The sequence below is a fragment of the Macrobrachium rosenbergii genome, chromosome 21, assembly GCF_040412425.1.
Source record: "Macrobrachium rosenbergii isolate ZJJX-2024 chromosome 21, ASM4041242v1, whole genome shotgun sequence".
NCBI lineage: Eukaryota > Metazoa > Arthropoda > Malacostraca > Decapoda > Palaemonidae > Macrobrachium > Macrobrachium rosenbergii.
This window is the reverse complement of record NC_089761.1, coordinates 60,184,154-60,210,222: the sequence shown is the minus strand read 5'-3', so window position 1 is coordinate 60,210,222 and position 26,069 is coordinate 60,184,154. Positions and strand designations below refer to the sequence as shown.

General features: G+C 34.0%; 1 protein-coding gene across 6 annotated transcripts in view; it reads left to right on the top strand.

Moving 5' to 3' along the window:
* Window positions 1–26,069, top strand: part of LOC136850225 (small glutamine-rich tetratricopeptide repeat-containing protein alpha-like) — a 157,483-nt gene that overhangs the window by 88,031 nt on the left and 43,383 nt on the right. For all 6 annotated transcript variants that reach the window (XM_067123860.1, XM_067123862.1, XM_067123865.1 and 3 more), the window contains one exon: window positions 21,721–21,847. In XM_067123860.1, coding sequence (XP_066979961.1) covers window positions 21,721–21,847 — 127 coding nt within the window. The remainder of the gene's footprint in view (window positions 1–21,720; window positions 21,848–26,069) is intronic.

Here is a 26,069-nt window from a genome sequence, read left to right as displayed (position 1 = left end):
AGTATGGATGACTAAAGACCAAGGACCTGGAAAAGGGGAAGATATGACAGGTTGATAACCTGACTGACTACTGTAATTGGGAAATCTATCTGCTTCCCTTCTCTTCCTATAATAATGAACTCAAGCAGAAAGTCCTTAGCTAGAAAATCCCTACTTCCTCACATCTAATCTCAAGATCAAACTTTTACCATTGCAGCTGGCACAAACAGTATATATCTAAAATAATCAAAATCATGCTAACAATGTAATCATTCCTATATAACCTGACATTCTTAGCCCTGATTCCAGTGGGGGCATCCTAACATCAGAAAAATAAACGTACAATACCATGATAGCAGCAAATGCCCATGAAATACCATCAAGAGCCTATACACAATGGCAGCAAGGCGAATTCTGACAAGAGCTATTACATTGAAACACACCTGGTGGAGAAACACACCTAGTGGAGAACAGGTGTACAGTGCTCCCCCACTTTTAAGTGGGGATAAGTTCCAGAACCCAACCCCAAAAAAATAAATAAAGAAATGCACAACCCCCTCTAAAAATGCTTATAACTGGCTTACAACTGCCAAATATCCAGTATCCCTTAAACTAAATTGCTTATTCAGATAACTGTCTATCTTCACAGTTCACAGCCTAATTTAATAGTTCAAACAAAAATATACTTAAATTACCATACTAAAACAAATTATTATTTCAAACAAAAACACACCCCAAACCATCATCCCAAAACACCCAAAGTCAGCTCAGTTTACCCTCCCACAACTGTTAAGTATATACACCCCTGAAACACCCATAAATGCCTATTTTAACAGTTCATTACCCAACTTAACAGTTCAATAAAAAATATACCTCAAACTACCACCCCAGAACACCCTAATATCATTTCAAACTCATTTTGTACCTGCCTACAACTGTTACTCTTAAGGATCCCCTATAATTCTTTTGCCTAACGTAACTTGTGCATCGTCTGCAATACTGCACATAATGTATGTACATTTTATTATATTTTGCTGTGTTGTAAGATGATTTTGAAAAGATATTTACTGTACAGTACATATTTTAGGACAGTACTACTGTATACAGCATATCTATCTAAAATTTTTGGGTAGTTTAGAACAACAGGACACATTCCCCAAAAAGGATGCTAGGTTTGTTACGCCATGACAGTATTTTCATGATTGCATACGAATACATTTATGATATGAAAAATTATTTAGTACAGTAAGTTCTTGGTTTTAAACCGTTTTGTGGTTGGTCCTCAGCTTCTCTCATAAATTTATTAAAAATTCTTGTTTCATCACTCTCTCTCTCTCTCTTCTCAGTACTATATACATATCCTTTAATGAGAAAACACAACAAAATATTAGTAAAATGTTATTTCACTTACAGAATCCATTCATCCTGTATTGATCTAATCACCGTAAAACTATTTAAAATTCATATGTCATATGTACTGTAGGCAGCTCAAAACTTCCAGTCAGTGTCATGCCTCCAGTGGCAAATTCTCTGACGTCCAATCTGTTCTCTCTCTCTCTCTCTCTCTCTCTCTCTCTCTCTCTCTCTCTCTCTCTCTCTCTCTCTCTCTCTCAGTATACATATTTTTATTGAAAAAGCTTCAATGTAAACACCTCTCTCTCTCTCTCTCTCTCTCTCTCACAGTATACATATTCTTTAATGGAGAGAAAAAAAAAAAAAAAAAAAAAAAAAAAAATATCAATAAAATATTATTTCACTTACAAAATCCATTTATACTGTGCTTAGACTTCGATGTAAATCTCTCTCTCTCAGTATACATAAACTTTAATGAAAAAAACAGCAAAATATCAATAAAACTATTTCACTTACAGAATCCATTTATACTGTGCTTAGACTTCAATGTAAATGCCCCTCTCTCTCTCTCTCTCTCTCTCTCTCTCTCTCTCTCTCTCTCTCTCTCTCTCTCTCTCTCTCTCTCTCTCTAAGTATACAAATATACATATTCTTTAATGAAAAATACAGTATTTAGTGAATACACAGTGTTGCCCTATGAAAAAAAGCAAATTAGTAATAATTTTAGAATGCACGGTCCACAAAAAATTTGCGAACTGGTGAAAATTCCTGCATAAAATTGAAAGAAATGTTCCACAAAAATCTGTGACAAAATGAAGCGTGAAAAAGTGAAGCATGTAAAAGTGGGTTAGTGCTGTACTAGACAGTCACCCGAACAGCCATTTGATATTTTGTTTGAATGCCAACTCACCTATCGGCACAGAGATATAAACTATCTTCAATAGTTGGTAAGGTTCACCTCAAATAACGTAATTATTTCAATTATTAGAATACTGCAGTCAAAAATACTTTTAATAAGGGGCATAAAGGATGTGTCCCCACGGCTGCCCACAGGCCCCCTCACTAGGGAGACTGCAATATTTCAAACTTTACTTTCCAAGCTTCTACTGATCCCACATTTGCAAGACAGCACCCATATAAAGATGACAGTCTGTATCCTTGTATCCATTACTGAGGTGAATACTGTACAAAGGGAAAGATGGTGTGCAAGAAGAGCATGGGCCACCGATAAAATTGAAAAATACATGTTAAGACATTAAAAGTACTAAGAGAAAAGTAAAAATTTAGCCTACTTCTAGTAGCTACACTAAAAATGACAAAATACCACGACCTACAGTTAAGTTAACAGAACCACTGAGCAGGCGTTAAATATAGGTAGACAACAGAGCTAGCTAAAATAATTTGAAAGTTAGCTTGCTAAAACGCCAAATTCATCCAAAACCGAGATGATCTACACCTCAAATATTGTCTAACAGTAAAGAAAATAATGAAAATAACAAGACAACTGATTCTTCGAACTCTTTGGAGGAAAACTCTACTATCAAGCATACTAGATATTTATAACTGGGGAAATTAAACATAAAAATGGATCTAGGAAATTTTGTAGTAGGAGTTTGAGCTGTAGGACTTTTGCCATAGGAAATTTTGCTGCAATTTCTTTTTGCTACAGGGAAATGTTTCCATAGAATTAATAAAGTATGTCTAAAGTATGAGAATAAAAGGGTATTATAAAATAGAAAGCTTTACCGATTCAAAACAGGAAAATAAAGTAAAGTAATTCCAAAATGACTGCACATTAACTACAATATTCAAAATAACAAATGTAAGGGAAAATAAAGTTTGAATGTAAAAGTAATGCAACTTGCAATTTATTTAAAAATGATGCAAGTTCATCAGAACAATGTTCAAAAAACTGAAAAAGTGAAAATAAAGTTTTAATTCAAGTTTAGAATGAATGCAAGTTCATTGCAACACTCCGTCAATAGTGAAGTTTATGCTGACAGTCGCACATCCTAACAATCCTTTGTATTCTTACATAAATACCTTTGTACTTTTTCCAAGATGCTTCACCATGTTCGAGGCAATTCATTTCTTCTTTGCTAAACTCTTACGTTTTCTAAAATCTTTATCAGTTTCCAAATATTTGGGTGGGTGTTTGTGACAGAACTTTGTAAGGCATTAAGAAGCCCTTCTACACTATTGTTGGTGATTGGTAAATTATTCAAGGTCTGTTCATAAACATTCCAATAATGTATTCAAGAAATGTTGAGCGACTCTTCATCTTCTACAAGACCCACCCCTGCCTCTTACCCGCCAATGTAATGGGTTTCGAGATAGGAAATCAGGTCTTGAAGCAAATCATCATTGTCAACTAGTTCCTCCTCCAATGCACCAATAACGTCACTGGGGAACAAATGTGAGTGGGCAAAGCATTGAACCAAAATGTTAAATCCCACATCACTTTGGTAGCGCTTTTTATGGCCAAAATCAGATACTTTTCGGAAAATATTTTTGGCTAAATGAAACAAACATTCAGTTACATTCGCATTTGGAAAATTATTTTGAAAACTATCATAACTGGCTCTGAAAATCAATTCCTGCTCTTTTAAAATCAGAAGTAAATACAATTACTTATAGTTCTTGTTTACACCTTTAGAAGTAAAATAGCTAATTATTAAAGCCCGTCACAGATGACTGCACATGTGTATGTATGTATGTATGTAAACTGTATGTATGTATGTATGTAAACTATGTTTAAATCCTAAAAGTACACGAAATACCTAATTATCTTATTAGACACAATTACTTATATTTCTTGTTTAAAAATTACTTGCTTAAAACTTTAGAAGTAATAACAGCTAGTCTAGTTTTCAAAATGAATTAGTATTATGTCATTTTTAACATCCTTGAAAAAAAAAGCCACAGTAATTGCTAATTCAAGATGCATACATTCTGATACTTTTGCCAACACTATTACTGTGCTCAGTTCTGTTTATGGCAAACTGATGTGCCATCACAATTACTGGGTAAGACACAAGTAACTTGAAACTACAGGGTAATTTCTTTATTTTTGCACTGCATAACTCACTGCATCAAGTTCTGCACTGCACTGATCCATGTTAATTCTTGAAATTTTACGCTAAAGGATATTTTCCTCATGTCTAAAATATCCTGATTAAAATAAAGGTGCACATACCCATTAACCCTCAAAGTCCAGCATAAAATATATATTAAGCATACCCCTAGACCGGGCTAAATTTAAGGATGGCCAATTAAAAAAAAAAAAAAAACACATCAATGGGAAGAGGAAGATATGCATATGCACATGGTATAAGAGAAAAATCCTAAAAATTTTGTTCCTTCCAGGGAAAGTGAATATTACTACCCTGTGAGGGCCTCATTACCTCTGCCAAGACAGTTGTAAAAAATATGCTACTTTTACTAAGTTATTAATGTTTTTTCAGATAATTTTTAATTTTATTTTGTAAAATTATAATTACAGTTCACATAATACCATAACAGATCATTTTAAAATCAGTAACAAATTCTGAGTATATTTATTATAAAATATGACACATCCTTGGATGGGAATGGCGGACAACATTCCCCTTCGACATCTAAAGGCAAACTGATCTTTCTCTTCTGTACTGATTAGCTATTACAGTTGCCGTTAGAGTTGCCATGAGTCATTTATTGCCCATGGAAGTAATCTGAACTTTTTCCTGCAAAATTCGTTCAAACTGTAACGAAATGTTGACTGTCACAGGACGAGACCCAGAATTTGTTCCGTAACGCTATAAGTCATCATTTGATGACACCTGCTCAAAGGGTTAACATAAAACTGATTCTTTCAAGTAAAATGACACTAATGCAGTAACTAAACTGAAAATACATACAAATCAATTAACAGTACCAATTACTTCATCAGAAGAAGAAAACAATAAGATATAATGAAAAATTAATTACAAATAATGGAAAAAGATTTTTGTCCCCCTTCACACTGGTGCAATTAGTTAAAGCTAAATCAACCTAAAATAAATGAAATTACCTACCGTTCATTATTCTCAACTTTAAAATGACCATCTTCACAAATTATACAGTTAGCTACCCAATGACACACAGTTATGGATTACAATAAAACACAAAAGCTACGAGGTGAAGGTCACAATTTCAGTAAATTACATTCTATCTAATCATTCTGGAAAAGTAAGTCAAGTGCACCCCTTCTTATATCTCTCTTTCCACTACCAACTTTTTCAATAAAACTGGTCCCTCTCTATCCATACCCTATTTCCTTTCACTTTGATTTATCATAAAGGTATATGAAGTATTTAATGTTACATTAAACCTCTGCATAAACCACTTAACATTTATAAAGGAAGAAACAGTCAAATGTAAATGCAACTTTCACAACCTTCAGTGGTCTGGATAACTTTTCCAATAATAACAACAGTAATAGAAAATATCAATAAGAAATGGAGCTGCACTGTTTCACATTCAGATCCTCCCATAGAATAATGAATACAATTTACTATACAGTACATCTGTATTACTAGCATATATACTTAAGTTCTGGACTGGAAATAATTTATGAAGTTTGCCACTGGTTCTAAAACTGACCAAAGAGTAATTAAATCTGTTAATACCTTACTATTAATGAATGTTATGGAAAGTTTTACAAAACAGTGAAAAAAAAATAACAGGGTTTACTTTAGATATTATGAACGCCTTATTTTGATCAAGCAATGTGACCCGAGACCAGCAGTACAAACTACAGGCAGTCCCCGGTTATCGGTGGGAGTGTGACGATAGCGAAAATGGCAGATTTTCAGCAATTATCGGCACCGATAACCAGGTATCAGTGCCATGCCAATAACCAGAGACTGGCACCTCTGTTAGGTATGCATCAGCGCCAATACCAAATTATCAGCGCCGATAAGTGGAAATTGGTAATTTTCATGCCCAGAAGTTCACCGACTTTTTCGCTAGACAAGCTCTCCAATTAAAACTGGATGGCCGATAATCAAGCCCTCTTATAATCGGGGACTACCTATACTCATTTAGCGGTACTGAACAAGAAGAGTGCAACAGCTCCTCATAATTGTCAGTAACTAGCTCCTCATAACTGTCAGTAATTAGCTCCTCATAACTGTATCAGTAACTATTTTGTACTATTGGGAGGCTACTGGATGAGTGATTCTAAAAATGACCATCAAGATGACAGGAAATTTGAACCATTGAAAAATATGACTACTCGCTTCTAAAACTAATGAACATCCCTGCAAAATTTGATTGTCTGAGTTTCAAAAAAAGTCCAGAAGATGTATTCCTTCATTAACAATATATAACTTCTTGCTCCAGAATACATATACTTTCCCTGACTTGGATGATGAACCTCTCAACCCTATGCAGTCCCCCGAACTTAGGTAAGGTTAGGTTCACGTAAGTTTGGCACAGCAGTCTCTCTCTTAAAATGCTAATAAATGCTTATTTCCAAAGCTTAAACACTAAATATGACCCTAATCATGCTCCTGAATTATTAAGCTAACTTTTAAAAGAAATTAAAGTTACTGTAATTTCAATTAAAAGTTAGCTTAATACATTACCCTTAAAAAAAAGAAATAAATGGTTGACATAAAAATAGAGAGTTGGAAGAGAATTTCTGTCTCTCTCCCCTTCTGACTGATCTAGTTTTAGAAGCCTTCTCAAACTCTCTTTAATAACTTCTTTGTTCTACATCTCTTTCTCTTTGTTCTGAAATTCTTTTTCATAAAAGTGTTTTTGTTTGGAATAATACAACTCTTAGTTATTATGTCTCTATGTTTCAGAACATATCTGCCACACTAACGCATTTACACTTTGTAGACAGTACAGGTAAAAGTAGATCAATTCAAACTATCTACTGTACAGGTAAAGACGTACAGAGAAAGAAGTTGTAAAAATGTGAGTGCTAACTAGAGAGAGAGAGAGAGAGAGAGAGAGAGAGAGAGAGAGAGAGAGAGAGAGAGAGAGAGAGAGAGAGAGAGAGGATTGTCCTTACTTAAGAGTGAGAAATTATTTATCGTTACGGAAACAGAAAGAATAACACAAAAAAGAGAGAGAAGAGAGAGAGAGAGAGAGAGAGAGAGAGAGAATAGAGAGAGAGAGAGAGAGATTATCCTTACTTGAAATATCAACTTAAAATTATTTATGAATTATTAGAGAGAGAGAGAGAAGAGAGTAGAGAGAGAGAGAGAGAGAGAGAGAGTTATTCTTATGTCAGATATCAAAAGATGGAAATTCAGTATTAAACTAACTTTTAAATAAAATTAAAGTTACTGTAATTTCATTTAAAAATTAGCTTAATATATTACCCTTAAAAAAGAAATAAATGGTTGACATAAAAATATAGAAGTATGTGAAGATCAGTATACTATTTTCTCTCTTCCCATTTCACCAATCTATTTTTAGAAGTCTTCTCAACCTTGTTTTTAAAAATTCTTTGTTCTCTCTTTCTCTTTGTTCTGAAATGCTCTATGTCTCTATGTTTTAGAACAGCACATTTAAATTAGATCAATTTAAAATTATCTACTGTACAGTTAAAGACATACAGAGAAACAGTAATATGTAGGCTGCACTAACTACAAATGAAGAGAGAGAGAGAGAGAGAGAAGAGAGAGAGAGAGAGAGAGAGAGAGAGAGAGAGACAGTTGAGAGAGAGCAGAGAGTAAAATTTTTTTATGAGTTATAATGGAGAGAGAGAAGAGAGAGAGAGAGAGAGAGAGAGAGAGAGAGAGACCTTTGACCCACTAATCAGCAACACTCCCCTTCTTGTCATGTTAAATCGACATGTCTGACAGCTTTGCCCTTGAGCTTCTTACAAAAGATGAGGGAAGATATTTGTTTGTTTAAAAAATACGAATTATGTAATTACAGTTATATTCTGTAATTACAGTTATATTATTATTATTATTATTTGAAAATTATTTACTTATTATTGGGTAAAAATTTATTTATCATACAAAACAAATAAACATATACATGTACCATAAAAATTCTCTCATGTCAGTAAAAGAGAGAGAGAGAGAAATTAGTGCTTTTATTATTTAATGTTATTTAATTTACATATTAAAGCTTGAAAACTTATAAATTACATAAAAATTAAACATAAACACTTGCAGGGTTTCGAATATTTACAACCCTGTGTGGGGCCTCTTTTCCAAGACACTCGTAAAAATATGCTAATTTTACAAAGTTATACATGTTTTTTCTGATAATTTATTTTATTTTTTTGTAAAATTATAATTACAGCTGACACAATATCATAACAGATAAGAAATAAATACAGTAACAAATTTTGAGTATATTTATTGTAAAATATTTATGAGATTTGTGAGATGGGGAGATGCAGTACCCTTTTGTAAGGTATAAATGTTTTTTCTAATATTTCTTTGCACTTTTCTTTGTAAAATTACAATTATAGTTGAGATACTATCATAAAAGATTACAACTAAAACCAACAGCAATCCCTGGGTATGTTTATGAGCAAATAAATAAAGACATCATGGGATAGAGAGGGCCAATACATTTTCCCCATCAAGTCTCAAGACACACTGATCCCCCTCTGTCCCGTGCTGAGCTACTACAGTTGCCATAAGTCATTTATGGACCATTGAAGTGATGTGAGCATCTTTCCTGTTAAGTTCATCCAAATTGTATGGTGCGTAATATTAATACTCTTATGAATTAGCCTGTCCATCACTCAAAACTTGTTATAGATCCTCATATGATCATGCCCGTCCATTAAGGGTTAAAGTTTCTGAAAGGTTACCGAAAGATAAATGTTGATGTGAGAACAAACATAACTCAATGTTTACATTTTGTCAGCTGGCCTCGCACAGATAGAAGTTGATTTCATTGATATGGAATTATCCCTGGAATAGGCTATTCATGATGAAGATATGCCAATACTGTATAAGGTAAAAATGGTTTTATTACCTTTATTATCAGTTTATTTCATAATGTGAAACTTTTCATGTATGTCGGTGGTTATCTGCCCTAGGGCGAGGCTAGCCTACTGATAAACACCACTTAGGACAAAAAAAAAAAAAAAATGCTTCCTTCTAATGGACAATTGGCTCTAACGGATGACCTTCCCCCCCCCATTAGTCCTGTAAAGCGAGGTTTCATTATACTGTATTCATAAGGCAAATAGAGGGGAATTATACTAATTATTATAGAACAACATGTAGCACATACAGAAGGCAGAGAAGAGGGATTAGCTACCGTAGAAAAGCCTGTAGACAGATAGGGAAATGCTGTACAGTTGGTAAAGCAATCACAGAAGGCAGAGAGAGGCCAGTAGAGATATTTCTTTTGTCTTAGAAAAGCATATACAAGAGCCAAATAGAGTGAGTTTATACAAGCTTCTGTAGAAGAAAGCATGCCAATCATATAGAGGTAAGAGACCATACAAATCTTAGTAGGAAAAGCCTTCACGGAATGTAAAGAGGTAGAGAGACTGCTAAATTTTATGAGAGAAAAAGTAAGAGACCACTTATACCAATTATAAACTTATGCATGAATAAGAGAGATAAAGTGGTTCATTTAATTTGATTTTCCAGAGGCAAGGATGTTTCCTGTACAGCCCAAAGTCACTCATTTTCCAGTGCTTTTAGCTATTTGAGAGTTACTGTGTTTATTGATGTCCATAGCAAGATGGAAGGCAAAAATTTGTCACTTGTAGATTTTGAATTCCACTATATGGCTGCCAAACTTCGTCCACAATTGGATGTACAATGCCATCCTGCACAGCCAGTTTTATTTGTGCTTCTGGCAGCTGTAGTGTGTATGGCTGCTTTAAGGGATCTTGATTGGCGGTAGGATCCCATGCTTTAATTGCAGAAGTTATGCAGGGCCTATCTCTCCCTGGAGGTATGGTTCACACATCAAGCCAAAATTTGGAGCACACCTGGATTACCTGGCAATGGGGCCTTGGTCTCTAAAGAACTTGAGGCAGCACCAAAAGTTAAATGTTAATGTCTGTCAGTTATCATCCCTGAGTCCTTTTTGTTGTCTTAGTAAGGTAGGAACCTTCAGAGGACTGTAGATAAGAAGACTTCTGGTTTGCTGCAATGTACAGATGACCTATTGTTGACAGTGGAATCAAAGGAAGAAATTGTTAAATATTTCAAAAATAGAAGAGTGGAATGGAAAGGAGTGACTTGAAGATCACCATAAGCAAAAAAAGCATAGTTACTGGAATGGAAGCAAATAGAACTCAAGTCAAGACAGCTGTGGGAGATTTTCAGATGAACTCATTACTATGTTTCATATTTACAGATGGTATCACAAGAAAGTGCAGGATTACAAAATTTTATGAGATTTTCAATGTGAAATATGTATCAGAAAAGCAAATGGAGAAGAGAGGGAGATGGAGCACTGTGTAGGGGTGCCAAGGAAAGTCATAGAAGAGAAAGAACATCTTAGCTACCATTGGGACACAGTTGACGTAGAATAGGTTGTAAGAGGATGGCAGCAAAAAGGGAAGCAGCAGTGTAGATGAAGTGGAAAAAGATTGCTGACTACTCATAAAACATCCCCTTCGTAAAAAATAAAACTTGTTTGCTTAAAGCCTTTGCTAGTCTGTGCAACTTGGGCACTGACAAATATTGTGCAACAGAGACTTGGACAGACAAATATAATTGAGACAATTTTTTTAAAGCATTATTGTAGAATTCCAAGGTTCATAGCCAGAGTAAAGGAGGAATCACCGAGCGAATTCAGGTAGATATTGTACAAAGGTTTGAGTGATAATTAAAAATTAGTGACTAAGGAACAGTGATGAATACTAGCAGTCCTAAAGTGAAGGAAACGTTCTGGGGAATTCCATTCAGTGAAGCAAGTGATTGATGGGTACCTGAAGCTCTAGGTCCCCCTCGATTTGGGACCACCTTGACGTGGTGAGTGGGCTCTTGAACCTCAGGAATCTGCTCACGGGTTTAAGTCCAAGAATCCCACATTCCATTATATATTTGTTTGGATTAAATTCTGTGGAATTTTCTACTGTTACTAAAATTTATTGGACCTGATAAATAGGAAAAGATATTATAGCTGGAAATGGGTATATCCAAAGCTAAATAGTGGGAACTGTGGTAGGACCATCAACTGCCCGGTAATGTTCGGACCTAAGAGATATCAGGCGGAACTGTTCTTTAGGGCTGGACCACGGATTCCAGGGGGGTCTGGTTCTGGGGGTGGGACTCTCAGCATTCTATCTGATTTGCCCATAACATGATTAGGGTGGGGATGACTGTATTCCAGTAATATTGTCAGTCCTAGCAAGTGGGTTTGGCTTACACTTGGGCCACTCTAATCATGTTGTGCCATCCCCTATGGGGCAGGGTAGGGACGCGGACATTTGGGAGTCGGTTCTCTCTTGTGCCATTGGCAGAAGAATAAACCTCATGAAAGGCTGATGATATCTTTTTAAGGTTTTCAGGTTTGTTTGTTTTTTTTTTCCCCACTTCAATCTTAATGCTCAGTTGTGTTAAAGATTTAAGTACCCCTGGATCCTTTGATGGTAGTGACTCGACACAGTTGACAACTGCAGGAACCTCCTCTGACAACCTCTCTCTGGAAAAATTAGAAAAAAATACGAATGTAATTACACTGGAGCCCTATGCTCCAATGAAAAGCAAACCAAATAAAACCAAATATCTTGACCCAAACTTGACTCACTTCGACTCCCTCTTTGGGAGCGGAAGTTGGTCAAGAAACAGAGAAGAAAATATTGGCATTGAAATTAGAAAACTTCCTGTTGAATCGACATTCAACTACTGAAATGTCATTCAGACAAGTAAAAGAACAGATGTGATTGATAGAAACCACAAGAAATCAATCAGAAAATTATTTAAATGTGAAAAATATTGACAATTTAAAAGTACATATAAAAAAACATAACAGTATGAACAGTGTAAAAGGTACCATAGTACTCCCTGATAATGATGAACCAATAGAAAAGAGTATATTGCTGGATTCCCTTAAAAAAAGGTACAGCAATGTACAAGATTGCGAAATATGCAACATAGCCAGTAGACGGAGTGATGGAAAAACACTGAGAATAGCAAAGATAAAATTTGAAGGCCATGAATTACCCTTAAAAATTAAAATCTTGGGCCAAAGCAGAGAACTGAGACTGTATGTTCCAAAACCACTACAATGCCAAAACTGTAGTATGTATGGACATACAAGGAAAAATTGCCGTAATGCATCTGTATGTGCATACTGTGGAGCTCACAAACACGCCACACAGTGGAGGTGTGGTGAACCAAAATGCGTGAACTGTGGACAAAATCACCATGCAAGATCTAAGGAGTGTATGTATTATATATACAATACAGAATTAAAATTACGTCAGGACAGGACAGGAATGCCTATAAAAGAGGCCAAATTAAAATTAAAGGTTAGAGGGATGCATGATCCCACTAAGAAACGAACTTTTTCTACTATAATAAGATCAAACAATGAAACGAAAATGGAAATAAATAAGAGTAACAAAACCCTGATAGATCAGTCTCAAAGAAAAATAACCACTTTGCAAGAAGAAACTAATATAGCAAATGGCCAAGAAATGTATACAAATCTTTGCTCAAATTCATTTGAGATATTAAGAGAAATAGAATCACTAGAAGACAATACAAGTACCACAGAAATATTAAAAGATAGTTATGATGAATTAGAAACTGAAGAAAAAAAGAGGCCTTTAGAGAGAACTCCACCCAAGACCAACAAAAAACCAACTATTATTAGAGATACATCCATTAAAATAAAGGCAGGAGACCCCAGGAAAGAACATAAACCAAAAAATAAGAATATACCTTTGTCTCCTAAAATAATAATAAAACCAATGGAAACAGATACCCAGAACATCAGAGAAATAGTAGAGGAACAAACCATTGACAAGAATGATAATGTGATGGGAGAAGAGATTGCTCCATCACCAACAACAGGTGCAGCAAGAGTAAAAGAAATACGACACATGAAAACACATGGATGTAATGAATGTTTCATCGAACTGTACAACAAAAACAAAAGCATAACAAAGGACAGTTTAAAAACACTATACAAAATTTTATAAGATACAGAAATAAACTACTAGTTTAGACACTCACGAAAAGGGCTGTATGTGCATTGAACACATTATGTCTTATAAAGAAAAACAAATAAATATTGTAAATAGGATTTTAGAAAAAATGCAAATTGATGATCCACAAAAAGAAAATAACACTTGAACACACTAACGTTATACTTTCAATAAATTATATAATTGAACATAAATGGTCTACAGACCAGATTGCATTTGGGAGAAATACAACAATTACTAAGGGAATATGAACCAATGATACTATGTTTACAACATGTCAACAAAACAATATCAACAATAGGTAAATACTGTATACCTTAGTATCTACATCAAGAGAAGAAGAAGGAAATTTAGGTACGGCTATATATGTACATAACAAAGTATGTTATGACAGAGTACCTGTAAATTTTACTGACTTGCAAATATCAAGTATTAAAATACGAATAAACAACGATAATCACATAGTTTATAACTTATATAACCAACGTAATAAAAATTATGACATTGATAAACTTAAAGATTTACTTAACAATGCCAAGGAACCTACATTAATAATAGGTGATTTTAATGCTCACAACCCAATATGGGACTGTAATTGTACAAACTCAAATAGAACAGGTAGTAAAATAGAAGAGTTCATGGATTCAAACCACATGTGCTGTATAAATGATGACGAAATTAGCATATATTTTTCAAAAGCACATGGAACATTTTCCTCAGTAGACTTAACTTTATGTACAACAAGTATAGTTGACAGATTGGATTGGAATACAGTTGATGACTTACACACCAGTGATCATTTCCCAATATTAATTTCCATATTACAAAATAATCCTGCAAAACATGTCCTTCACTATAACATTTATAAAGCAGATTGGGAGCGATATGAAATGCACACTAGAAATATCCCACCATTTGAATATTTAAAAGATCATAGTGAAACTAATAAATTTCTTGTTGATTTCATTAAAAATGCTGCTGATAAAGCAATACCAAAGTCAACGCCCCATCCAACAAAACACAAAGTTCCATGGTCAATACCAAAGTCAACGCCCCATCCAACAAAACACAAAGTTCCATGGTGGTGTGATGAGTTAACAGAATTAATGAATATAAAACACTCAATAGGGAGACGATTAAATAATTTGAATAGAAAGTTCAGTAAAATTAATAAAAAATTACCGATATTAGAAAGAACTTTACAAGAAATGACTGTATTATTACTAGAAATTGATACATTAAAACCTGTATACAACAAAATATCTGCAAAATTTAAAAAAGAAGTAATTCAAGGAAGAATCATTTCATGGAGGAAATACATATCAGATCTCTCTAATAATACTCCCATACAAAAAATATGGGAAAAATTCAGGAAAATAAATGGTACCCATGTTAAACCACCTAGACATGCCATATTAAAAGATGGGAAAAGAACACTTGATCCAAAAGAAATAAGTGATTGTCACGATGCGTATCAAGTACCTGGTTATTACACAACTAATCTCAAAATTCAAAAATATACCTCACTTCAGCCAGATACCTGAACTCTCATAACATTAATTATTACGACTGAGTACTTTAAAGGTAACAGTGATCCCTTAAGAAAAAACTTATTTATCAATCACTTGAAAAATCAAACTAAGTCTATCAGAATATGTGTGAGGTATCAAAAATTAAACTAGAAATATTCTAGAGTAGAAGGGCATCACTCCATCAAAAAAACTCTGTTTCCCTGGTCTTAATTCACTTTAGCAAAACTAAAAGAACAAAACATGTTTATAACTTTGCTTATGCAGACACAATCAATCCTATTCACTGGTGATTGATAAATGAAACACTTTTTCTAAAAATGTTAAATACAAAAATTTATTTTTAAATTCAAAGTTTATAATTAGAATTCACAATTAATTAGAATTCACAATCTGAAAAATTTATTACTACTTGAAAATAACACAAAACTTAATTAATTCTTGAATTCAATTATGAAAACAAAACTAATTCACAAAAACTTTATCAGGAATTTAAATTAATCAAGCAAAATTTAAACTATCAAGAATTACTCAAGATTTAAAAAGAAAATCTCAATAAATGAAATCAAGTATGCAATGTTAAATTACTAAGAAATATTTAAAATGTTACGTAAATAAATGTTACATCACAAACATAAAAAATGTGAAAATATAAAGAGATTGTAAATAGAAAAACACACAAAAATACACATAAGATTTATCAATAATGATTTCACTTGTTCAAAATTTTCTAACTTATCATACCATGGTATTAATAAGTAAAATTCACGTTACCTTACACAAACTTGTGAAAACCTCTGTAAATCACTTGCTGCAGCTGCGTTACCACAATACCCTGTACACACTTTTTACCAGGCGCTGTTACAAACTAAATAACTTTGCTAAATTCAGATCTCAAAAGTTAATGCTAATACGTGACCACAAAACACTATGTTAAAAGTAATCTCTTTCTAAGAACGAGAGAGAGAGAGGGAACCAAATCAACTGGTCTCAGAAGTCAGAATGAAACAAATTTTAGGATTCCAGTAACACGTGAAACAATTACATGATGTCATTAAAGCATTTTAGGTGCGAGATACAAAAGTTCTAGAAGCAGGGAAGTGACGTCATTAAAGCATTTTGGGTGCGAGATACAATGGAGAAGCTTCTAGAAGAAAGTTACGTCATCCCAGCAAAACGTTTTGAACGCAATCTTACAAAACATGACGTAATTGATCAAGACACGTATTCTTTCTCTCAAAGTGGCGTACGTGACTCGAACATGTAACAACGTGAAATCACTTGTCTCGAGCCCATATGGGACGAATCGGCATTTGTTTTCAAAACCTGTCATCACTAACCCAAAACAAAGCGCTCCCTCTTATCTCAACTGATGACAACTGAAATGAAACAAGTCCTTCCTGGACACACACACGTGTTCATATACTTCGCTTTTACCAAGAAAGATATTATTCAAAACTACGTTACTATTAAAACTGTATTAACAATTCTAAATTATGCTATCAAGTTATTTAATCATTATTTCTTTTGAGATCTGATGCCAAACTAAATATGACACTTTAGCGATCATTATCATTATACACAACACATGAAAAAAGTAAATATATCAAAATTATAGGAGAATATACATATTACAAGGCAACATCATGAAATAATATAATGGGAGAAAATTTAGCAACTGTAAGTAGTGATAAAAATTTCGATGAACACTTCCGCACAAAAAAAAAATTGAATTAAAAACAATAAATTCTGAAACAATAGAAGATATATATTATAATAGAAAATTTAATATGTCAGAGTTGGAATATGCTCTCTAGAACAGCAATAAATCTGCTTCTGGAGGTGACAGTATTTGTTTTTAGATGATCTGCCACTTAGCACCTTTGGCAAAGTCATACTTATTAGAGTTTTATAATCATTTATGGCTTTGAAATTTATTTCCAGATGAATGGTGTAAAGCTATAATAATTCCTATCCCCAGACCTGGAAAGGATCCCAGTAATGTAAATAATTACAGACCAATTTCTTTAACAAGCTGTTTATGCAAATTGTCAAAGAAGATGGTAAGTGCTCAACTAACATGGCACATTCGAAAAAATAAAATTTTAACCCCCACTCAGTTTGGGTCACAGTGTAACAGATCTACATTAGATTCTCTCTGTAACTTAGAAGACCATATACATAGAGGTTTTAAACGAAAACAAATTACTGTAGCTGTCTTTTTTGACATTGAAAAAGCATATAATACTACAACAACGTCCGTGGACATTTACCTAGGTTTATACAGAACTTTTTGACAAATCGCAGTTTTCAGGTGAGAATTGATGATGATCTGGCTAGAACATTTCCACTTGAAAATGGTGTTCCACAGGTAAGCATCCTTAGTGGCACAATGTTTACTTTAGCAATTAATGATATCAGTTCAAATCTATCTATTGGCATTAAAAGCAAATGGATGATTTTGCCATATATTATTCAGCATCCCGGATAAAACATGCAGAACAAATCATTAATAAAAGCATAGTAAAAATAGATGAATGGGCCTCATCTGTAGGCTTTAAATTTTACATAGATAAAACTCGAGCAATCATATTTTATAAAAATAAAAAGTGGAAAAAAGGTGAAGAAATAGATTTAAAAATCAGAAACCATAGTATACCAATTGGCCAAACAGCAAAACTTTTAGGGTTAGTATTTGATACTCACTTGAACTGGAGAGCCCACATTACATATGTAAAATCTAAAAGTAAAAGAGCATTAAATCTAATCAGAAAACTATCGAACACTACCTGGGGAGCTGATAGACGTAACCTTACTGTACTGTATAAAGCAACAGTTCTGTCCATCATTGATTATGGAAGTGAAGTATATGGCTCAGCATCCAACTCAGCGCTGAAAATGTTAGACCCTGTTCACAATGAAGGCCTTAGAATATGCTCAGGAGCCTTTAGATCATCACCAAAATCATCGTTACAAGTTGAATGTGGTGAACTGCCTAACCTAATGTTAAAAAATGGAGTTCATCCTATCAGAGAGAGAGAGACACATGTAATTTTAACACGTCTCAGAATAGGCCATACTTGTCTAACATGTGGACACTTAATGAGCAGCCCACATGGCCCGGCTCCGAAGTGCTCAGAGTGCAGGGTAATAACAGTCAGACATGTGTTATGTGAGTGTCCAAAGTAAGACCAACATCGAATGTCAACTTTTGGAAATAGATCAATGAAAGAAATTTTGTCAGAATCTTTTACATTTTCAGTTGTTCCAATTTTGATGTTCTTGAGGAACTTTAATTTTATTAATAAAATGTAAAAATAAGTAAATAATAAAAGCACGAAAACCCTTTTAACATTTGTTGAATTAAAAAAAAAGGGGCAAAATTTTAAAATGTCGCTTAATTTATATTCTGAATTTTAATATACCTTTTTAGTATGTATGTAAGGAAGTCTGAGTAAATATATTTATTGTATGTATGTGTTTCAGTATGAGAGCGTATGCCTAAATTTCATTTTAATTCTTTATCATTGTACCAAATGATCTATTGGGTCCCAGCGCTTGGCCTCAGGCCTGGACCTAGTATTTTAATCTAATCCTTCGGGCCAGCCCTATGAGAGCTGAAAGTCAGCTCAGTGGTCTGGTTAAACTACTTTTAATAATAATAATAATAAAGCTCCAGGTGGAGCATGTACCCTGCTATTACTGATCATCTGTTTGTTAGACAAATTAGTGTACAGTAAAACCTCACTTTAATGGACCTGGAACCAACAGACATCAGATTTTACAGACAAGTTCCGGCCAAGGGTAGTGGCTGTTGTTGTTTACGTTTACTGATGCGCTAACCTCAGCATCGGTGCAGAATTGGAACTTACCTTGTATTTCCGTGTATAAGACAGCCTTTAGATAATGTGAGGTTGAAAATTATGGCAAATTTTCATGAATTTATCTCATATCTGTCGTATAAGACGACTGCTGAATTATAAAACCATCTGTGTATAGGCTGGCTTTTGCAGCAGCAGGTATCTTATGAAATACTGGTTATGTAAAGATGATGTTATTACAAATGCTGTTTGCTGTTTTCCTTACTGTATCCCTAGAAATTCAAAATAAACAAAATAAAGCCAATTCTATATCATGTTCTTCCTACACAAGTCGCCCAAAAGGGAAACCATTGTTGTGTTTGCGTTTCATCGCCAATCACAAACCCCTAACAATACGATAATTATCATACATAATAATTATTGTTTGTATGACTGAATTGTTCTAAACAGTTATATACCACCAAAATGATAATGAATTTTTAATGAAAAGTGAATATTATGTTATCCTAAATGTTATTGCTGCCATTAAAATTTCTGAAAGGTTGCTGAAAGATAAAGATTGTTGTGAGCTCAACCAAAACTCAATCTTGACTTTTTGTCAGCTGGCCTCGCGTAGATAAAAGTTGATTTCATTGATATGGAATTATTCCTTGAATAGGCTATTTATTATGAAGATATGCCAATAATATATACAGTAAAGTAAAAATTTTTATTGCGTATATGTTTCATTGCCAATCACAAACAACAGTAGGATAATGCATGATAATTTTCATTCATATGACTGAATTGTTCTAGACAGTTATTTACTACCAAAATGAAAATTCTTACTACCAAAATGATAATGATTTTTAATGAGAAATGAATATTTATTATCCTAAATGTTATTACTACCGTAATTACGCTACCATTAAAATTTCTGAATGGTTACTGAAAGATAAAGGTTGCAGTGAGCACAACCATAACTCGATGTGTACATTTTGTCAGCTGGCCTCGCATAGATAAAAATTGATTCCTTTGGTATGGAATTATTCCTGGAATAGGCTATTTATCATGAAGATGCGCCAATAATATATAAGGTAAAAATGGTTTTATTACCTTTATTACTGTATCAGTTTATTTCATAATGTGAATCATTTCATGTATGTCGGTGGTTATCGCACCTAGGCTGAGGCTAGCCTACCGATAAACATCACTTAAGACTCGAAAAAACAATGCTTCATTTTAACAGACAGTCAGCTTTAATGGATGACCTTCCCCCTCTATTAGTCCTTTAAAGCGAGGTTTCACCGTTTTGTTTATACAAAGTACGGTATGTTCATGTAAAGTCTTGGTGCCTTTTGAAAAGTTGGTGGACTTTGTGATCACTACAGCCAACCCCTGATATTCACAAGGAATGCGTACCACAACCCCCCGCAAATAGCTAAAATCCGCGAATACTTGACATCCCTCTTAAAAATGCTTATAACTGCCTATTTTGATAGTTCAAACACCAAAAAAACCCTTTAAAAATACCTATGCCTGAGTATTTTAATAGTTTTATCACAAAAAGTGCATTTAGTCATGAAAATATGAAAATACTGTACAGTAATTTGTGAATATTTCTCTATGAAAAATACTGCGAATAGGCGAATTTTCCACGAACAGTGTGTACAGTATACAGTGAACCCCCGTATTCGCGGGGGATGCGTCCCACACCCCCCCCACGAATAGCTAAAATCCACGAATGCTTAAAACCCCTCTAAAAACTCTTAGAACTGCCCATTTTGATAGCTTAAACCAAGAAAAACCCTGTAAAAATGCTTATACCTGAGTATTTTAATAGTTTTATCACAAAACGTGCATTTATTCAGGAAAATTATATGAAAATACAGTAATTAGTGAATATTTCTCAGTGAAAAATACCGCGAATGGGCGATTTTTCCGCGAATGATGGCTAGATATGTTCCACAGAGAAACCCGCGAATGCGTGAGTCCGCGAGTACGGGGGGGTTTACTGTATACGTACCACAGAGATATCCGCGAATAGGTGGAGCTGCAAATCTGGAACTGCAAATAGGCAGGGGTCCACTGTAGTCCCTAAGAAATGTTTTTATTCATATGTTTGCTTTTTTAACCCAGTAACAACCGAAGTGCATGATCATAATCATCATTCAGATTAAGGTAAAATAGAAGTGTTGGACTTGTCTTTGGATATTATCATAATAGATAAGGAATTTAGTAAAGAGAGTTTTAGAGATGCTGGAACACATTATTTTTTCTTATCCATCTATAGAGTGGGAGCAGGTTCTGAGGGTTTTTGACTCCATATCTTCCTGAAACTCAAACTTTTGGCATCTAAATATTCCCCATTGTTGGTGATGTTCATGGAAATTTTTTGCCTTTTTTGCACACGGGCATTTGGTGGTTATCCAACAATTAATGGACCTAATTACCTTCTTTGGTGAGCAGTGTAATGCACAACTTTGTTCCACAGTGATGTTATGAATGATGGAAACAAGAAGGTAATGTCAACAGTATTAAAGCACATCTGGAGACTTGCAGTACTTGGGGTAAATTTTTAGTGTCTGTATCGTGTTTAATTTTCAGGTTTCTCAATAAACAGAGAAATGTTAATTATGAGAATTCCTGTTAGATAGGTGAAACAAGTCAATTGTGCTAAAGAAAGAGCCACTATAATCCTTATGAAATAGAGCAGGTGTTTTGCATAGCAGTCAGGGATTTGGGAGAGTGTCACAGTGAGCTAAATATAAAAGAGTAACCCTCAAATCTTTCTTCAAGAGTATTAGGTTGGAGAACAATCATAGACAAAAGATTTAATTGATTATTAACTACTTTTTTGCAGAGTAATTTTAAAAATCTTATTCTGGTTCTTTTTATAATGTATCAGAATATTCTAAAGAGGATTTTTTTCCAGGTGGTCTTGGTGGATTGTTTGGTGGGGCAGCAGGTCCAGGTGGGCCAGATCTGACAGGCTTATTGAGTAATCCTGCTCTTATGAATATGGCTACCCAGCTTATGTCAGATCCAAATATGCAGAGTATGTGAGTATAATCTGCTATTTTGTATTTTATGTTTGCTTACCCAGCTTTCAAAGTTTTTAATTTCCTGCCATATCCTGTTAATTTTATATTTAACTTCCAGTTGGATTCTACATAATGTGGTGGTATTTATACTGTACGTTTTATGTTACTTATGAATTATTATGATTAGTGCAGCTGGTTAGCTAAGAGACATCAGTTCTTTAAAGAGGTATTTATCATTTTCCCAGGTGAGTATCTCATCTGTAGTGGTGGACTTGATACATTATCATTCATTCTTAACTGCTTTGCTGTCCAGAACTTGGATCAGATTTGCTCATTTTTCATTCTCTTGTGTAGGAGTCACTGAAGATCAAGCACAAGATATGACTTAGGGTTAGCAAGAGCTGGTTGTATTGCAGGATTGTAAGAATCATAAATCAGGCATTGTTGATCAATAGATTCAAGGGTAAAAGTCGTGCTTCGTGCTTTCTGTTATCTCTGTTCTCCATCTAGGAAGGACCCTATGTCAGTACAGCTCAACACACTTGCTGTTCAGATTACCATGGCCCTTTCTGTCAGTAGAATGTCAAACATCCAGTGCATCTGTTACTTCATGGTATGATCCTAAAAAATTCTGAATGCTGCTTATGACCAAAAGCACTAGGTTTTCATTCAAGGAAGGAATAGGAATTCATTGCTGCCATTTCTTTTGAATTGAGTGGTTGATGATTTTCTATCTTACAACCATGGAAAAGACGTTGTGGTACCAACTCTAAGACAGAATACTTTATAACAGAAGATCATAAGTTAGTATTGTGTTTCTCTTTGCCAACATAAAGTTTTAGTAGCAGACATGGAGCATTGTCAATACTTATGGATTTCCTTTACTTTTAGGTTGGACTGTGAGCCATGGTTACAACAAGCACCTCCCTTTTTTAATATGAAATTAACAAATCAGATTGTGCTCATACGACTCAAAAGAATAGACTCCCCTTGGTTGATTCTTATTTTTCACAGCAAATATTGTTCTCTGCAAGACATCCCCTTCTTTAGAAGACTGATACCTCTCTTTGCTTGAGACCCTCAACCTGATTTCCTCTTGAGTACACCTGAATTTAAGCTGTTGGTTTTCGTGGCTGTAAATACTGTAAGAGAAATGATTAAAACTACCATTGAGCTGATGTGCAACTAGTTGATTGTCTTTCCAAGCAGGATTCTCAGGAATAACAGGGGGTTCATGGCTTGTATTTTTGAAGGTGAAGAATTTGATTTAGCTTGATGGAACTTCTTCCTTGGTGGAGTGCTATAAGATTTTCAAGGTCTTGAAGTTAGTCTAGAGGGTGACACAGTCACAGACAAACTTGGCATGAAAATCAGGTTCTTTGGACAGGTTGCTTATTCCAGGTGTTTACAGAACTATTATCATTATTTATTGTTAACATTACTATTATCATATATGAGAAAGAAAAGGTCAGTTATTATAAATTAAAAAAGATAAATTAATAAATTAATAGACAAATTGATAAATATTAATAATTGTTAAAATGCTAGTAGAATTGTTTTAGGGTAGTAACGCATTGCTTCTTCGCTTGAATTTTTTAATTGCTAATTAAACAACTGTTAAATTTGTGATTCTACCTCCTTGTTGCCCACTTCTCAATAAAGGCATGAGTTCTCAACTATTTTCTGTGCTTCAGTTGCATCATATGAATGCTAGATGCTTAATTTGTGTATAGGATTGTCTGGATTGAAACTCCTTTCTGTCATATTAGACCAGTGACAGTCAAGTTCTTGGATTCTGGGGAGAGAGAATTCATCATGGTGACCACTTTAACAGTAGTATGAGTGGTTTCTGACTTGCTAATGCTGATCCTGGATTTCTCCAGGAACCTTAGCAAGTAAAAGCCCTACACCTAGTTCATTCCCATGGATTCTCAGGAACTGGGATTATTGACATTTCTTATTGGTAAACGTAGTCTCTCAAGGTAACATCTTAGTAGCGCACATTTTTATTGACAATACAGTAACGATAATGTTTTAGTAGGGCATTTTTATTGACAGTAGCAGTAATGTCTTGGTAGCGCATATTTTTATTGATAGTAACGGTAATGTCTTATTAGAGCACATTTTTATTGACAGTAATGGTAATGTCTTATTAGAGCACATTTTTATTGACAGTAACGGTAATGTCTTATTAGAGCACATTTTTATTGACAGTAACGGTAATGTCTTATTAGCGCATATTTTTATTGACAGTAACATTAATGTCTTAGTAGCATACATTTTTATTGACAGAAACAGTAATGTCTTATTAGAGCACCTTTTTATTGACAGTAACGGTAATGTCTTAGTAGCGCAGTTTTTATTGACAGTAACATTAATGTCTTAGTAGCATACATTTTATTGACAGAAACAGTAATGTCTTATTAGAGCACCTTTTTATTTAACGGTAATGTCTTATTGATATTTTTATTGACAGTAACATTAATGTCTTAGTAGCATACATTTTTATTGACAGAAACAGTAATGTCTTAGTAGCACACATTTTTATTGACAGAAACAGTAATGTCTTATTAGAGCACCTTTTTATTGACAGTAACGGTAATGTCTTAGTAGCACACATTTTTATTGACAGTAACGGTAATATCTTAATAGTGCACATTTTTATTGACAGTAACGGTAATGTCTTATTAGAGCACATTTTTATTGACAAACATAATGTCTTATTAGCGCACATTTTTATTGACAGTAATGGTAATGTCTTAGTAGTGCACATTTTTATTGACAGTAACAGTAACACTAATTAGCGCACATTTTTATAGACAGTAACAGTAATGTCTTAGTGGCACAAAGTTTTATTGACAGTAACGGTAATGTCGTTGTAGCGCACATTTTTATTGACAGAAACATAACATAAGTCACAGGCTGGTGTTAAGAATAGTGCCTGCATTAACAGTTTTGAATATTTTACACAGCTTCAAACCTGTGACTTCTTCAACAAATCCTTTATTTGGCCATTATTAGAGTTTGGATTTAATTTCTCTGTTGATTAAAACAAAAGATATAAAGAAGCCAGATGGAATGGACCTATGAAATAAAACTAATAGCAATAGTAATACCCAGCAGTCAAACTATTAAACTTTCAGATTGAATATTTTATACACACCTAAATTGGAAAGCATATTTTAAACATAAAAGGCAAAGCAAAGATGCTTTGTCTTTTATAAGATAACTTTTAATTAGCAGACTTGTTTTACACAGCCAGGGGTGCTGATAGATCAACATTGCTGTAACAGTTGTATTAATAGTGCTAGTCTACAGAAGCCAATTATATGGATCAGCATCTGAATTAACATAAAAAAACATAGTTTATTCATAATGAAGAACTGAAATCTGCACTGACACTTTACAGTTTCTCTAGATACATCACTACAGGTTGAAAGAGGTGAACCCCCACTCTCTTTACACCTATTTAATATCCATAATGTGTGCAGTATTAATGGAGGCAAGTGAATTCCCACTAAAGAGTTGCTTGAGCAGAGACATTTTTTTAAGTAATCATCTTCCACCAGCTCAGCTTCCTTATTTGAATATCTGTAATGAATATGAACAATTACTGTTATATTGCAATATATCAAGAATAGCACTCAAGAAAAGGTTCTTATTTTATTTTTATTATCAGCATTACCCTAAATTATACTCATCTGTATTATTTATCTAAAAATTGTGCATATACTCTTGAAAATGATAAACTATGCAAAAGAATGTGTAAGACATAAAGTTCCACACTATGCAATTTATACTGATGATTTCAAATCTCTTGTGAGGTGTAGGATTTGCTGCTACATCACCCAGTAAGAAAAATCAGTTCTCTTTAACAAACAGCCCTCCTATTTTCTGAACATAATTAAGTGCAACAAATTCAGCATTTGAGATGATTGAGAATATACCATCAAAGAAATATCCCTTGACTATAGGTGCTGCATAAGCCTTGCAAAACTAATGTTCTCATGTAAAGAAAATTAGTTTTACATTCTGAAGATTATATAAAACCTGGTCAAGTGTTGAAAACTTTAAGATCCTTGCCCAGTTAAGCATAAAGAGAAATAAGGGTGCTGATAAAAATAGTGAAAGCTCCATTTACTGTGACTGGATCAAAGATAGTTAGTTACTCCTGTCAATGATTACTTCACATCTCTAAAACCCCATCATAGTTGATAAATGGCTGACTTTATGGAATAAT